Here is a 16,854-nt window from a genome sequence, read left to right on the forward strand (position 1 = left end):
TGCTGAGGCTCAAGTGGTAGAGCTCTAGCCTTGAGAAAGTCCAAGGACAGTGCTCAGGCCCTGAGCTCAAGCCCAGGACTGGCAAAAAAAAAAAAAAAAAAAAAAAAAAGAATTGTTACTTCTTTTGTTTTGGCTTTGTCTTTTTTTGCCAGTCCTGGGGCTTGAACTCAGCGCCTAGGCATTGTCCTTGAGCTTTCTCAAGACTACACTCTACCACTTGAGCCACAGTACCACTTCCTGCTTTTCCTGTGCAGTACCGAGGAATCAAACCTTGGGCTTCATGCATGCTAGGCAAGCATTTTACTACTACACTACTAGGCCACACTCCTGGCCCATTATTTCTTTTAAGATGAATAAAAGCCAGCTGGGCGAGCTGGTGGCTCACACCTGTAATTCTAGCCATTCCTTAGGCTGAGACCTGAGGATAGAGGTACAAAGCCAGCCCAGGAACTAAAGTCTCTGAGACTTTTATCTCCAATTAATCACTAAAAAACCAGGAGTGGTGCTGTGGCTTAAGGGGTAGGGCAGTAGCCTTGAGCTGAAGACCTCAGGGACAGCACCCAGGCCCAGAGTTCAAGTCCCATCTTGGACCAAAAAAAAGATGAATAAAAACCTATTATATTGGGCATGTGAATGCATGCCTGTAATCCCAGCACGTGGGAAACTGAGGCCGACCTCAAACTCAGAAGTTTTTTTGAGTTTGAGGATAGGCTGAGTTTTATAGTCAAACTGTCAAAACAAACAAAAACCCAACAAAACAAAAACCCAAAGAAACTATTATTTTGTAATAATGTTGATTGTATAAAATCAATAGTCACTTGAAAACCAATGGTCTGGGCTAGGCAATATTGGCTCTAACCTATAATCTGAGCTACTCAGGAGGCTGAGATCTAAGGCCAACCTGGGCAGGAATGTTTATGAGACTTCGGTGTCCAATGAAGCACCAAAAAAGCTGGGAGTGGAATGTTTGGCTCCAGTGGTAGAGCACTAGCCTTGAGCACAAAAGCTCAGGGACAGTGTTCAGGTCCTGAGTTCAAGCCCCAGGACTGTTGTGCGCGCACATGCATATGTACACACAAACCTTGTGATACATGTTGTGGATTACAGTGACCATCCTACACAAACAAGTTCCGTAAGTATTATTTACTCAGTTTACTACAGATTTATAGAAAGGGAGGAAAAAGAAAAAGGTACCACAGATTTTTTTTCCAGAAGCATTTTCTGGAATGTTTGGTGTGTATTTTTTTCCAGAATTTCTTTTTTATTTTTTTGCCAGTCCTGGGGCTTGAACTCAGGACCTAGGCCCTGGCCTTGAGCTTTCTCAAGGCTAGTGTCCTACCACTTGAGCCACAGCACCACTTCCGTTTTTTTCTGTATATGTGATACTAAGGAACCGAACCTAGGATTTCATGCATGCTAGGCCAGCAGTCTCCTGGTCCCTCCAGAATTTCTATGTAGTCTTCCATTTTCATCCCCAAGCTGGACAGCTTTTTTTTCCTTTTTCTTTTTTGCCAGTCCTGGGCTTGAGCTCAGGGCTTGAGCACTGTCCTTGGACTTTCTCCAGGCTAGCACTCTACCACTTGAGCCTCAGGACCACTTCCGGCTTTTTGCTATATATGTGGGGTACCAAGGAATCGAACTCGGGTCTTCATGCATACTAGGCAAGCACTCTACCACTAGGCCAAACTCCTGGCCCCGCTGGACAGCTTTTAAATGCCTATGATATGTAGCCAGTTTTTTGTTGTGCTTCCTTTTCTAATGATGAGGTGGCAGGGGTACAGTTTGCAGAGGAGAAGCTTTGAAACCAAGAATCTGGAATTAGATTCTAGCTCATCCTGGACCTGTGACCATGCAGTCCTCTGCCTAAAAAGCTTCCCCAAACCACAGTCACCATATCCACAGTTCTGTTCTCTGTACTTATCCCTCAGAGCCTGCAATAAATTCAAAGCTAAACCTTTTTACCTTTCCAGACCAATGTTCCATGAAGGCATCTGGCTACACAGCAGTTATCAAATGACTATTTTTCTTCACTCTCAGTGGTCAGTATTTCTTGGAAAAGGTAAGCTAATTTTTCCATAATAAGATATGTTACCTGTCTTCTAGCATGTTTATGAAAAATCACTTGGGAGATTAAAAGTCCAATGAGTTTCCTTTTTTTTCTTCTCCCAGTCCTGGGCTTGAGCTCAGGGCCTGAGCACTGTCCTGGAATTTTCTCAAGGCTAAGCTCTACCACTTGAGCCCCAGTACCACTTCCGGCTTTTTTCTATGTATGTGGTACTGAGGAATTGAACCCAGGTCTTCGTAAATGCTAGGCAAGCTCTCTACCACCAGGCCAAACTCCTGGCCCTGTCCTTTTTTTTTTTTTTTTTTTTTTTGCCAGTCCTGGGGATTGACTCAGGGTCTGGACACTGTCCTTGAGCTTATTTTGCTGAAGACCAACACTCTACTACTTGAGCTATAGCACCACTTGTTTTTTTCTGTTTATGTGGTACCGAGGAATCAAACCCAGTACTTCATGCATGCTAGGCAAGCACTCTACCACTATTACCAGTCATAAGTTTTCATTCTTGGAAAGACAACAGAATAAAGCTGTTCTCTCTCCCTCACCTGTTTTTTTGTTTTGTCTTTAAGACAGGGTCTTGTTACATAGCCCAGGAACTTTTCCATCCTCCTGCTTCTACCTCCTGAGTGCTAGGTTTAGAAGTATAGGCCTCCAGATGAGGCCATTTCTTATTTTTAATGTTAGCACTAGGCACAATGTCTCTCCTGTAGTGTAAAAGCTTTTAGGTCTATTCAGGGTAACAACTGAACAGTGATTTTCAACCCAAGGAATAAATAAGCTTTACAATTTTATTTTTTCCAATACTAGGGTTTGAACTGAGGTTGGTATTCTACAGTTACACTATGCCTCCAGCCCTTTTTTGTGATGGTTATTTTTTGGCCATACTGTTTTTTGTTGTTTTCTTGCTAGTACTGGGGTTTGAGCCATGACCTCATATTTCACTCAGCATGCCTGCTTGTTCAATTCGTGTTCAACCATTTCAGCCATGACTCTAGACCTGCCTTCTGTTTGGACTGGGCTGGCTTTGAACCTCACTCTTCTGAATCTCAACCTCATAGTTACAGGCATGAACCACTAGTTGGAACTTAGGGCCTTGTGCTTGCTGAGCTGAACCTACACTGTTCAGCCAATAACTCTGTTTCTTGTTGGTTATTTTGGGGATACAGTCTCATTTCCTGCCTGAGCTGTGATCAGTCTACTTTTAGGCTATTGCTAGGTGCTGAAGAAAAGACAAGCCACCATGCTTTGGGATCATACAGACTCCATTTCTGCCAAGGCCGGTTTCAAACCTGCATTCTTCTGATCTTATGTTGACAAGCAACTGAGAAGATAGGCATGAGACACTATTACACAGTTTTTGCCTGTTATTTTTGAGATAGGGTCTTATTACCTAGCCTGGGCATGGACCCAGACTATGATCTGCCTATTTAAAGCTTCTAGTTGCAATGACAGGCACATGCTACAATATCCAGCTTCTTCCACTGAGATGGAATCTTGAGAACTGTTCTGTCCAAGCTAGCCTAGAACTGTGATCTTTCTGATCTCATTCTCTCAGGTAGCTAAGGTAAAAGAGCTTTACAGTTTTAAAGAATAAGGAAAAAACAAAACAAAACAAAAACAAACCCCTATAACTGCTCATCTGGGACTCATGAAAAATCCTACCTAAAAATCCTACCTAATCAGAATACCCATTATTCCAGTATCACCTCTTTTGGGGGGGATGATTAGTGAAGTGTCTAGATTTAATAGGAGTCTATATACAATTATAGAAAGGCCATCTGTGCTGAAGATGTAGCTCAATGGTAGAGTAGCTGCTTAGCTAGCATAGAGGAGATTCTGAGTTCATGCCTCAGCCCTGGGGTGGGTGTGTGTGTGGGGAAATCTGTCCTACTCAACCCCAAAATTAGTGTAGTATGATTATGCATGGCAAAAATGTAGACCAAGCTGGTAGCTGGTGGCTCATGCCTGCAATCCTAGCTACTCACAAGGATGAAATCTGAGGATTACGGTTCAAATCCAGCCTGGGCAAGGAAGTGACTCTTATCTCCAAGGAACCAGCAAAAGATGGAAAGTAAAGCTGTGGCTCAAATGACAGAGTGCCAGCCTAGAACAAGAAAGCTAAGCTAGGTGCTGTGGCTTATAGCTGTAATCCTAGCTACGCAGTAGGCTGAGATTTGAGGATCAGGGTTCAAAGTCAGCCCGGGCACTAAAGATAACTACCAGAAAACACGAAGTGGTGCTGTGGCTCAAGTGGTAAGGTGGGAGCCTTGAGCTGAAGAACTTAGGGACAATGCCCAGGCCCAGAGTCCAAGCCCCACGACTAACCAAAAAAAAAAAAAAAAAAAAAAAAGAAGCTAAAGGTCAGTACCTAGGCCCTTGGTTCAAGCCCCAGTACCAGTTTTTGTTTTTTAAAAAAGGCCAATATGAAATGCAAGTATCTATAAGAAATATAATACAGAATTATTTTTAGGAGATTTTTCAGACCATTTTTAGCTATAGCACTTCCAACCCTTCTACCTTTTCTAAAGGAGCCTAACAAGCAATAAGGCTACACAGCTGAATAGGTCTTTGGGAAAAATAGGTAAAAGGTTCAGAGTCCTCCTGCTCAACAACCCTGAGGCAAGCCCTTGGAGAAGTAACTTCAAAGCATAGCCACAGAGGCTGGAGAAACAACACTGGGCTCAGGTTTTTGTTCTGCTTTGTGACTTTTGTTTCACTACTAGTAAGAAGTCCGTGTTACTATCACTTGAAAATCCCTCCCTCATTCTTAATTCTACAAAAAAAAAAAAAAAATAACACCTTAATTCTAATATATCAACAAGTGTGGTATAACAATAATAACAAAAAAGAACAATTAGAAGTTAATGACTTAGAATGACAGCCATACCTGTCGTACTTTTCGGAGAGGCATGAAGGCCTCTGTTTGGAATGGGGGCGTTCTTTTATATCCAAGAGCTCCTCCTAAAAAGAGAAATCAAATGGGGATTTTTTTGAATCACATTTCTCAGGTCACACACTTTCAACTTATTTCTGTTATATGAGTAATTCTAAGTATTTCAACTTAAACTCTGACTTATTCCAGAAAAGGGTAGAGTTAAATCAGATTTTTTTTGGTTTTTTGGTGGTACTGGGGTTTGAGCTCCAGGACTTACACTTGCTAGGCAGGCACTCAACACTTCAGCAACAACCCCAGATCTTTGGTTTATTTTCAGATAGGGTCTCACTTTTGCCAAGGACTGGTCTTGGACCATGATCTTCAATCTCCCATGTGGCTAGATTAAAGACATTTGTACACATCTGGATTTTGGATTATGGATTTTAGAAGCTCAAACAGAATGATCAAATAGAGATAATGATCACTAGTGACCAGTTTTTACTAAAACACACTTTTTTATACATTGCTGTCCAGTAATAAGGGTCCATGATCTGAATGCTCAATAAGGCATGGAAGCTTCAGTCTCAGACAAAATCTCTGGCTAACCTTATTCACTGCCTTTAAATAGGTTACTTATCAATTTATAAAGACATAGCATTCAAAAACTGTTTAATATATTTTAAAGTAAACTTTAAAAAGCACAGAAAACTTAAATGTACTCTTTACTTGGCTTTACAGGTTAGCACTTTCCCCTATTTACTTGTATCTTTTTTAGAGATTTGAGAAAAAAATGCTTAAGCAATAATCTACTGCTATATACTTCAGTGCCTATTTCCAAATAGAGAGGATATTCTCATACAGCATCTTACCCAGTTTTGTGAGTTAATCTGGCTCTACAGAATATGATTTAGGTGACCATTTTTTCCCACTGCCTGAAGAAGGTGATGGCTTGAGGCCAGTATCATTTAAGAGGAAAGAAGCTAACTCATTTCATACAATGGATACCTTTGAGCACAGAGACTTAGCTCTGTAAACCATGGCTGAGAAGGCCTGCTTTCCATAACTATGGTTATCAATAATGTTTTCAGCTATCCTCCCAGGTCTCATTTTCTCTATTGGCTGAATACAATCCTTTATCTTTATTCTTTTCTCCCTCCAACACAGGACCCAGTTTAGACTCAAATATCAGGTCATTCTATCTCTTTGGTCTCTTTTAATCTGGAACTTTCAGCTACTATGGCACTGACGTTTGTAAAGTTCGTTTATGGGTAGTGAGGCAAAAGGTTTTAACTCATGGTTCCATGCTTGCTAGGTGAGCACTCTACCACTTGATCCTTATTTTCTGGGTCATCATTATCATCTTAAATTTTGCAGTACTGGCTGGGAGTATGGCCTAGTGGTAGAGTGCTTGCCTAATATTAACGAAGACCTGGGTTTGAGTCCTCAGTACTACATACATAGAAAAAGCCAGAAGTGGTGCTGTGACTCAAGTGGTAGAGCTCTAGCCTTGAGAAAGCCCAAGGACAGTGCTCAGGCCCTGATTTCAAGCCCCAGGACTGGCAAAAAAAAAAAAAACAAGTACTGCCTCAAAGCAGGCGAGATGGCATATACTTATAATCTCAACAACTCAAAGAAGTCTCAGCAGGAAGGTCTTGAGTTTGCAGCTAGCTTGAACAACATAATCAGACCTGTCTCCAGGAAAAACGAAGTGTCAGTCATGTAGCTCAAGGTAAGTGTGTTTGAATAACATCAACTAGGCCCAGCATCGTAAAAGAAAAAAGAAAAAGAAAGCAAGAAAGAGAAAGAAAAGAGAAAACAGCCTTACTTTCTGGTTTCTCATGTACCAGTCCTGTTTCAGTCCTAGTGCCAAACATTTCTGTGAGAAACTGTAGTTTTCACTAGTGGAATGACATTTAAAAAAACCTAAGGTCTGAAAGCTGGGAATGTTTTTATTTGTAAGTCTTTCACCTAAATCAAGAAATAAGGACATGTGACCAGTAGTATGGCCTAAGTTGTAGAGTGCTGGCCTAGCATGCAAGAAGCCCTGGGTTCAATTCCTTGGTACCACATACACAGAAAAAGCTGGTAGTGGCACTGTGGCAGAGCGCTAGCCTTGAGCAAAAAGTGTCCAAGGACAGTGCCCAGGCCCTGAGTTCAAGCCCCATAATTAGCACCAAAAAGAAAGAAGGGCATGTATCTGTGCACAGAAATATACACTAATAACACACGTAGCAGCACATATATACACATAAACACAAACTACCGCCGCCTGCTGGTGGATTTCTACATATTTACATAATAAAGCAAAAAAAAAACTTTCAGTGCCATTACAGTGCTGCAACTGCCTTACAGAAAAGCATGCAGCACTAACCTCTGCAATCCTCATCCAGGCCTCATGGGAGGAAAAGGCACATGGCTTCCATGACATATGGCCTCAGTGCTTTACGGAGGATGGAGGGAAAGACTTGCTCTCAGTCTACAGAATCATTGCACATAAACATGCCATAAACTCATGTTGTATCTTCAGGTATGTAAACTCTGGAATGTTCTTGGCCTTGCACAAAAACCTTTGACCAGAAGACATTTTAGGTCTAAAATCAGGGTATTAGTTCAGCACTTAAAATTAACTTATGAGTGATACCTTACTCAGGAAAAATAGAGGAGTTTAGAAGACTAGGATAAATACACTCTGAAACATAAGACAATAATAGTTAAACTTCAAATTTCTTGAAAAACTGTCAAGAGGTTTGAAGAGGTTTGAAATTTCTAATTTCTGGAAGAGGTTTGAAAGTGTCCCAAATTTGGGGAGGGGGCAGGCAAATGGACCATAATAGTGGTATCATAGATAATTATAATACAAAAATATAATGGTAGAGGGCTTTTTGCCCCCACAGAGAATTAGAGGACGTAGACAGTGGTAATGGGTTTGCCTAGTATGCATGAGGCTCCAGGCTCAATTGCCAGTAGCACAAAAAGAAAAATTCCCATTGAAAACAAGAAAGAGGGCCAGGAGTTTGGCCTAGTGGTAGAGTGCTTGCCTGGCATGCATGAAGACCCGGGTTCGATTCCTCGTTACCACATACATAGAAAAAAGCCGGAAGTGGTTCTGTGGCTCAGGTGGTAGAGCTCTAGTCGTGAGAAAGCTCAAGGACAATGCTTAGTCCCTGAGTTCAAGGCAGGACTGGCCAAAAAAAGATAAGAAAAGAGCCAGGTGCTGGTGGCTCATGCCTATCATCCTAGCTGCTCAGAAGGCTAAGATCTAAGGATCATAGTTCAAAGTCAGTCCGGGCAAGCAAGTTCTGAGACTTATGTTTCCAATAGAACTATTCAGAAAAAGCAAGAAGTGGTGCTGTGACTTGAACACAGAGGCTCAGGGACAGCTCCAGGCCCTGAGTTCAAGCCCTAAAACCAGCAAAACAAAGTAGTAGGACCAGCAGGAAGCCAGTAGTTTACTCCTGAAATCCTAACTACTCAGGAAATTAAGATCTGAAGATCATGATTTGAAGCCAGCATGGGCTAGAAAGTCCATGAGACTCCTATCTCCAATTAACCACCAAAAAGCCAGAGAAGCAGAACTTGTGGCTTGCTTGGTGAAACACTAGCTCTGAGCAAAACAGCTCAGGGACAGTGACCAGGCTTAAGTTCAAATCCAAAGATCAGCAAAATAAACACCAAAACACAAGGAAGGATGTTACAATATAGGAAATCCTTCTGTATAACACTGTGGAAGGGTAGAAGTGGGAGAGAAATATCAATTTTGTGCTACCAGAACTCAAGATTATAAAACCCCTTACAAATTCTAACACTAAATCTATTTTTTACTAGATTTACAAGGGCATACACATCACAGCACACCTAAATGTTTACATTCTCAGTATACAGAAGTTTCCAGCAGGGCCAGGCACAGTGGCCTGTACACAAAAGGACCAAAGACTCTTATCTCCAATAACCTCTAGAAAACGGGAAGTAGGGCTTGGCTCAAGGGTAGGGTGGTAGCCTTGAGCTGAAGAGCTCAGGGACAGTGCCCATGCTGAGTTCAAGCCCCATGACCCATTAAAAAAAAAAAAAAGTTTCCAGAAGGGCATAGAGGCACACATTTATAGTATCAGTAGTTGAGAGGCTGAGGCACTAAGACTGAGAGGTCAAGGCCAGCCTGGGTTACATAGTAAGCTTATCTCAAAAAGGAAAACAGGGGGCTGGGAATGTGACTTAATGATAAGAGTGCTTGTCTAGTATTCATGAAGCCCTGGGTTTTATTCATCAGTACCACATACCCAGAAAAAGCTGGAAGTGGTAGAGTGTTACCCTTGAGCATAAGAAGCTTGGAAGACAGTGCCCAGACCCTGAGTTCAAGCCAAAGGATTAGCCCAAAAAAAAAAAAAAAAAAAAAAAAAAAGGAAGACAGAGCAAAATCCTAGCTACTTGATAGGCAGATCTCAGGTAATCTTCGCTTGAGGCTAGCTGGGCCAAAAAAAACATTGAGACACCATCTTAAACAATGTCTGAGTGCACTGGTGTGTGCCTGATATCCTAGCTATAAAAGAATTACAATTACTTTGCAGAGTGGTGTGTTGGTGTGTGTCTACCCCTGAGCAACAGAGAGAAAGTATAAGTAAGATCATACCTGAACTGGCCTGGGCACAACACAAGACAGTACCTTGAAATAACTAACACAAAAATGCAGTAGTGGTACTCACTAGATACTATGTTGAAAAGTAGGGATTGAGGGAAAAACTGCAAGAGACCAAGGGAAGGGGTAACATTGTCCAAAAAGAGATGTACTGTTTACCTGACTTATGTAACTAATCTCTCAGTACATTACCTTTAGACACATTTTTTTTTTTTTTTTTGCCAGTCCTAGGGCTGTCCTTGGACTTTCTCAAGGCTAGAGCTCTACCACTTGAGCTTCATCACCACTTCCGGCTTTTTTCTATGTATGTGGTACAGAGGAATTGAACCTGGGTATTCATGCATGCTAGGGAAGCACTCTACCACTAGGCCAATCCCAGCCACCCCCCGCAAATTTTTTAAAATAAAAAAGCAGGCCTGGGTATGGCTCAAGAGGCAGAGCACCAGTCAAGCAACCAAGCCTAGTAAACATATGGCCCTCAATCCAAACTCCTAGTACTGAAAAAAGATGAATGGGGAAGAAGATAATGTGGAGTGATTACTTGCTAGTAATTACTATGGTTTCTGTATGGGGATGAAACTGTTCTTTGCGGAATTAGTTAACAGTGATTTTACTAAAAGCCCTGAATATTTTACCATTTACAAAATTCAAATTATGGGAGCCTGGAGTTTGGCCTAGTGGTAGAGCACTTGCCTAGCATGCATGAAGACACTGGTTTGATTCCTCAGTACTACATAGAAAAAGCCGGAAGTAGTGCTGTGGCTCAAGTGGTAGAGCTCTAGCCTTGAGAAAACCTAAGGACAGAGTTCAGGCCCTAAGTTCAGGCCCTAGGACTAACAACAAAAAAAAAATTCAAATTTTATGTATGTGAGAATTATACCTCAATTTTAAGTTTACTTAAAACCATACCCAGATAGCTGAGTATGACTGTACACACCTGCCATCCCAGCTATGATAGGAAGCCAAAGTAAGTAGATGTAAGTCCAGGTGTGCAACTGAGCAAGAAGAAAGATGGAACAACAACAACAAAAAAAGGCTGAAGGTGTGGCATAAGTGGTAGAATGCCTGCTTAGGAAGTGTGAGGTCCAAACTTCAGACTCTAGTAGTAACACACACACACACACACACACACAGAAAACTGGAACTCAAGAGACTGAGGCAGGAATACTGTTAAGTGGCTAGTGTCAGCTACAAAGCAAGACCATCTCAAACAAAAAGGCAAAAGCAAATGGAAGTTTATTTTGAGTCAGGAGCTGATGGCTCACACTAGTAATCCTCACTACTCAGGAAGCTGAGATCTGAGGATTATGGTTCAAACCCAATCTAGACAGTAAAGTCTATGACACTTATCTCCAATTAAACTTGGAAAACTGAAAGTGTTACTGTGACTCAAAGTGGTAGAGCCTTAAGTGGAAAAGTTTAGGGACAGTGCCCAGGCCCCCAGTTCAAGCCCCATAACCGAGGACGCCCCCCCCCCCAAAAGGAAAAGAAACCGAAATTAAGGAATTGAAGACTTATGAATTTCTTGCCATAGGAGCAGGAAATGTTTCTCTGTTGTTCATTTCTGTTTTACCTGTTATACTAAAATACTTTCTAAAACTTAAATAAGAACAAAACATAGCATTAAATGTTTTACTTTCCAGCAATGATCTATAGTGCCTAAGATGGAATCCAGCAAGAGAATCTCCCACTTTAAATGGAAAGAAGCTACAGATAAGTGAACACAGTTCTCTCTGTGTTAACTGTGCACAGAACATTTACTGTGTGCCAGACACAGTGCCCAACATCAGCTAAGGTCTTGTGTCCTTACCCCACGTTTTTCTAATCTCTCAAGTGAAGTGTTCTTGAACTTGCCCTATTTATTAAGAGCCCTTAACAACAATTATCCCTGGAAAAGAACTCCTGTGAAAGTGTTCAAATTTGGTCAAATGGTAATAAAAAAGTCCTTGGAAAGTGTCCACTCTAGGAATGCTCTTTCTTTATAAGTACTTCAGAGAAGACCCTCTCATAGCCTAAGAGTGGAAATTTAGCCACAAGCTGGTAGCTTATGCCTATAATCCTAACTCAGGAGGCTGAGATCTGAGGATTGTGGTTCAAAGCCAGTCTGGACAGCAAAATACATGAGATTTTTTTTTTTTGCTAGTCCTGTGCCTTGAACTCAGAGCATGAGCACTGTCCTTGGGCTTCCTCAATGCTAGAGCTCTACCATTTGAGCCACAGCACCATTTCTGGTTTTTTCTATGTATATGTGGTACTGAGAAATCGAACTCCAGCCTTTATAAATGCTAGGCAAGGACTCTACCACTAGGCCAAACTCCTGGCCTCATATATGAGATTCTTATCTTTAATTAATCACAGAAAAAACTAGAAGTGATTTTGTGGCTCAAGTGGTGGAATATTAGTCTTGAACAAAAAGGATCTGAGGGACAGTGCCAAGGCCCAGAGTTCACACCCCATGACAGGAGAGATGGATAGGAAGGAAGGAAAGAAGGAAGGAAGGAAGGAATGAAGGGAGGGAGGGAGGGAAGGAGGGAGGGGAGAGTGAAAAATGGATGGGTTACTGTGTGCAAATTCACTAAAATTATTTTCAGGACAACAGAGGAGTTAATACCCGAGATCTCACTTTTTTCCACAGGTTAACAAAACCTGGCCAGACAAAAGCAAGCTGCTTATTGCCTAAGAGCACACACCCTAGGAAGTATGAACACATTTTCTTAGTTGCAGCAACCTTCCTTAAGAAAATTTGTCAAGAGGCCAGGAGCATGGCCTAGTGGTAGAGTAAATGCCTAGCATGCACAAAGTCCTGGGTTCAATTACTCGGTACCACATACACAGAAAAAGCTGGAAGAGGCACTGTGATTACAGGGGTAGAACACTAGCCTTGAGAGAGGCCAATGACAGTGCCCAGGCCTTGAGTTCAAACTACAGGACTGGCCAAAAAAAAAAAAAAAAAAAGGAAAGAAAGAAAATTTGTCAAACTTCTCAAAACAACTGATCAGGAAATTAAGACTGATATGGACACTTTTTGGCTATCAGTATGAAAGTAGAAAACAAATGAATCCAAATACATGTCCAAAACAATGGTGACAAAAATACTCAATTTCTTTCTGCAGGAATCCCATGCAGAAACAGTTATCCATCAGACGACATTCTATGTAGGACTTCATTATAAAGAGAGCAGAAGGGGAACTCTACTTTTGGTGAGCAAGTAGTCCGGTATCTTACAATTAAGGTGAGTAGTGTGTGTGTGTGTGTGTGTGTGTGTGTCTGTGTGTCTGTGTGTCTGTGTGTGTCTGTGTGTGTTAAGTAAAGCTATAATTCATTGTTGAAAAGTTAAAAAAAAAAACTCTTAGGGTGATCTAAGCTGTTCCTAAAAGGTCTCTCTTTAAGCCCCCTTGTCTAGTTCCCAAACTCCACCAATTCACTGATTATTGGGCCTGACTCACCAATGCATCAGGCTACTGGATAGCTGCTACACTGACATGATACTTGATTCTATACAGCTACCTAAATGCTCTCAAAATTTTAAAAGTAGACAGGACTGAGAATGTGGCTTAGTGGTAGAGTCCTTGCCTAGCGTACATGAAGCCCTGGGTTTGGTTCCTCAGTACCATATAAAAAGAATGGCACCGTGGCTCAAGTGGTAGAATGATAGCCTTGAGCAGAAGCAGCTCAGGACAGCGCCCAGGCCCTGAGTTCAGTCCCTAAGACTAGCAAAAATAAAAATAAAAAAATAAATAAAGCTGGCAGCCAGGGCAATGGTGAATTAACCACACAGGCAATGTGTGGATGCATTCAAATTGGATCATGCAGTATTGAAAAAAGTTTGGCACCTTGATTTACCCGAGCATCTAACAATAGCTGATGCAATACCAAGTCTTTTTTTGGGGGTTGGGGAGGAGGCAATCCTAGGGTGTGAACTCAGGGCCTGAGCACTGTACTTGAGCTTCTTTTGCTCTATCATTTGAGCCATAACACCACTTCTGGATTTTTCTGTTTATGTGGAACTGGGGAACCAAACCGAGGGCTTCATGCATGCTAGGCAAGCATTCTACCACTAAGGCACATTCCCAGCCCCATCAAAAACTTCTTCTAATGAAAGAATTTATATGAAATTATGATTAGAATGGAAAAACAACAATAAAATGCCTGTTTTTTTTTTGGGGGGGGGAGGAGAGGTTGGTTGTTGTTGTTCATGTTTTTCCTACTCATCTGGCCAATGAAATAAAAATATACCTTGACTTTTAAATGTATTCACACATTAGGTAAAAGCAATGTAGAAAGTTGGACACTGGTAGCTCATATCTGTAGTCTTAGCTACTCAACACACTGAGATCTAGGGATCACAGTTTGACATCAGCTTGGGCAGGAAAGTCCATGAGACTCTTTTTTTTTTTTTTTTGCCAGTCCTGGGCTTGAGCTCAGGGACTGAGCACTGTCCTTGGATTTTTCTCAAGGCTAGAGCTCTACCACTTGAGCCTCAACACCACTTCTGGCTTTTTTTCTAAGTATGTGGTACCAAGGAATCGAACCTTGGTCTTCGTGCATGCTAGTCAAGCACTCTACCACTAGGCCAAACTCCTGGCCTCCATGAGACTCTTATCTCCAATTACTCATCCCAAAACCATAATCATCCACAAACCAGAAGTGGAGTTATGGCTCAAAGTAGTAATAGAGCTAGCCTTGAGCAAAAATTAACTCGGGCATAGGGACCAGGCCCTAAGTTTAAGGCCCTCAACCTACAAAAAAAAAAAGAAAAAAAAAAGTAATGTAAAATAGTAAAAAGGTAGACAAATCCTGGGGTGGAAACGTAGCCTAGTGGTAGAGTGCTTGCATACCATGCACAAATACCCATGTTCAATTTCTCAGTCACACGTACACAGAAAAAGCCAGAAGTGGTACTGTGGCTCAAGTGGTAGACTGCTGGTTTTGAAGAAAGCCCAAGGACAGTGCTCAGGCTCTGAGTCCAAGTCCCAGGACTGGCAAAAAAAAAAAAAAAAAAAGAAAAAAAAAAGAAAAAAAAAAGAAGGTAGACAAATGTTAGGAGTCAAAGAAAATTTCTAAGGCTTTTTGGTTCCATATTAAAATACAAATGGAAGCCGGGCATGGTGGCTCACACCTATAATCCTAGCTACTCAGGAGGCTGAGATCTGAGAATCTCAAAGCCAACTGGGCACTAAAAACCAAGAGACTCTTATCTCCAACTAACCACTAGTGACCCTGGGGCTCCTGGGGTAGGGCAGCAGCCTTGAGTTGAAGATCTCAGAGACAGCCTCCAAGCCCAGAGTCCAAGCCCCATGACCTAAATAAATATACAGCTGGAGGCTGGGAATGCAGCTTAGTGGTAGTGTTTGCCCAGCATGCATGAAGCCCTGGGTCGATTCCTCAGTACCACAAACAGAAAAAGCCAAAAGTGGCACTGTGGCTCAAGTGGTAGAGTACAGAGAAGCTCAGAGACAGAGTCCAGACCCTGAGTTCAAGCCCAAGGTCTGGCAAAGAATAAAAAAAAAAAAGTAGATGGAGGCTGGGTTGTAGTTCAGCCATAGAACGGTTGCCTAGCATGTGTAAAGCTGAGGGTTTTGCCCCTGCACAACAAGAAACAAGAATTGGAGATGGGGCCAGGAACTTGGCCTAGTGGTTAAAGCGCTTGCCTAGCATGCATGAAGACCCAGGTTCGATTCCTCGGTACCACATACATAGATAAAAGCCAGAAGTGGTGCTGAGGCTCAAGTGGTAGAGCTCTAGCCTTGAGAAAGTCCAAGGACAGTGCTCAGGCCCTAAGCTCAAGCCCAGGACTGGCAAAAAAAAAAAAAAAAAAGTCCCTCACACTCATGCTGAACAAATAGGAGAGGACACTCATGAGACATGGCCCGAGTTCTAACTTTTCAAGATGCACTTGAATTGGAACAGATAGGAAAAGAGCAGTAAGGAGATATTATCTACAGCCTTGCTAGTCAACTGAAGAACTTCCAGTTAGCTAGGTTTTCTGTTCAGCTGACACATTAAGACTGTACCCTAATTACTCAGGAGGCAGAGATCTGAGGATCACAGTTCAAAGTCAGCTTAGGCAGGAAAGTCCATACGATGCTTATCTCCAATTAAACACCCCAAAAGCCAGAATTGGAGCAGTGGCTCAAGTGGTAGAACACTACCATTGAGCAAAAAGTCCAGGGACAGTGCTCAGGCCCTGAGTTTAAGTCCCAGGCCTAGCACATGAATGCATGCATGCATGCATGCATGTATGCATGCATGCACGCACGCACGCACGCGCACATCAAATGTATAATCATTTTTCATACCATAATTCTGTCTTCCCTAAAATAAACCATCCTTATTTTTATACTGCTCTAAGAGGTTTGTAGCTGAATATATCACTAAAATGCCACTTGTAGTTAATACAACTAAGTTTATGGAAAACTATAGCTAAAAATTATAAAACAAGATTTTTTTTGTCAGTAGTGGGGATTAAACTCTGGACCTGGGTGCTGTCCCTGATCTCTTTAGCACAAGGCCAGTACTCTAAAACTTGAGCCATAGGACCACTTCTGGCTTTTTCTGTATATGTGGAACCAACATACACAGAAACATGCTACACAAGCACGTCTACCACTAGGCCAAATGCCAATCTCTAAAACAAGATATTTGCATATGAACAATGAAGCACCTAGTTCCTGACTTCTATCCAGGACTCAAATCTTATTCTTCTCTCAGTCTTTTTTTTTGCCAGTCCTGGGCTTGAGCTCAGGACCTGAGCACTGTCCTTGGACTTTTCTCAAGGCTAGAGCTCTACCACTTGAGCCTCAGCACCACTTCTGGCTTTTTTCTATGTATGTGGTACCGAGGAATCGAACCCGGGTCTTCATGCATGCTAGGCAAGCACTTTAACCACTAGGCCAAACTCCCGGCCCTCTTCTCTCAATCTTAAAAACTCATTTTCTACATGGAAGCTATACTACTTATATCAGTCCCCTTCAGCTGCCCATCTACTTTCTTAATGGTTTGAAACCAGACAAATATGGCTCTTCTATGAACAACTGGTCACAAAGTGGGGAGCCTCCTCTGAAGACTTTTGTATACATTGAAGACAAAAATTGTGCCAGTTTGCTAGTCAAAGTAAAGATGCGCCCACATGGAGTAACAACTCACATAACTCCACCATCAGCTTTTTAGCTAGCTGATGTGTACTTAACATGTGCTCCAATGTTTTTAGACCAATGTTCTGAGTCCTTTGTTTTTGTTCCCTTTGCAAGAGACAGGTCATACTATTTAGTAAAAAACTGAAGGCAA

The 16,854-nt window shown here is 41.9% G+C and overlaps 1 protein-coding gene across 2 annotated transcripts in view; it reads right to left on the reverse strand.

Moving 5' to 3' along the window:
- Nucleotides 1-16,854, reverse strand: part of Eif4enif1 (eukaryotic translation initiation factor 4E nuclear import factor 1) — a 57,263-nt gene that overhangs the window by 31,552 nt on the left and 8,857 nt on the right. For both annotated transcript variants that reach the window (XM_090320508.1, XM_090320507.1), the window contains one exon: nt 4,950-5,023. In XM_090320508.1, coding sequence (XP_090176634.1) covers nt 4,950-5,023 — 74 coding nt within the window. The remainder of the gene's footprint in view (nt 1-4,949; nt 5,024-16,854) is intronic.

Source organism: Megascapheus bottae, chromosome 28 (assembly GCF_031878675.1).
Source record: "Megascapheus bottae isolate mThoBot1 chromosome 28, mThoBot2.hap1, whole genome shotgun sequence".
Lineage (NCBI taxonomy): Eukaryota > Metazoa > Chordata > Mammalia > Rodentia > Geomyidae > Megascapheus > Megascapheus bottae.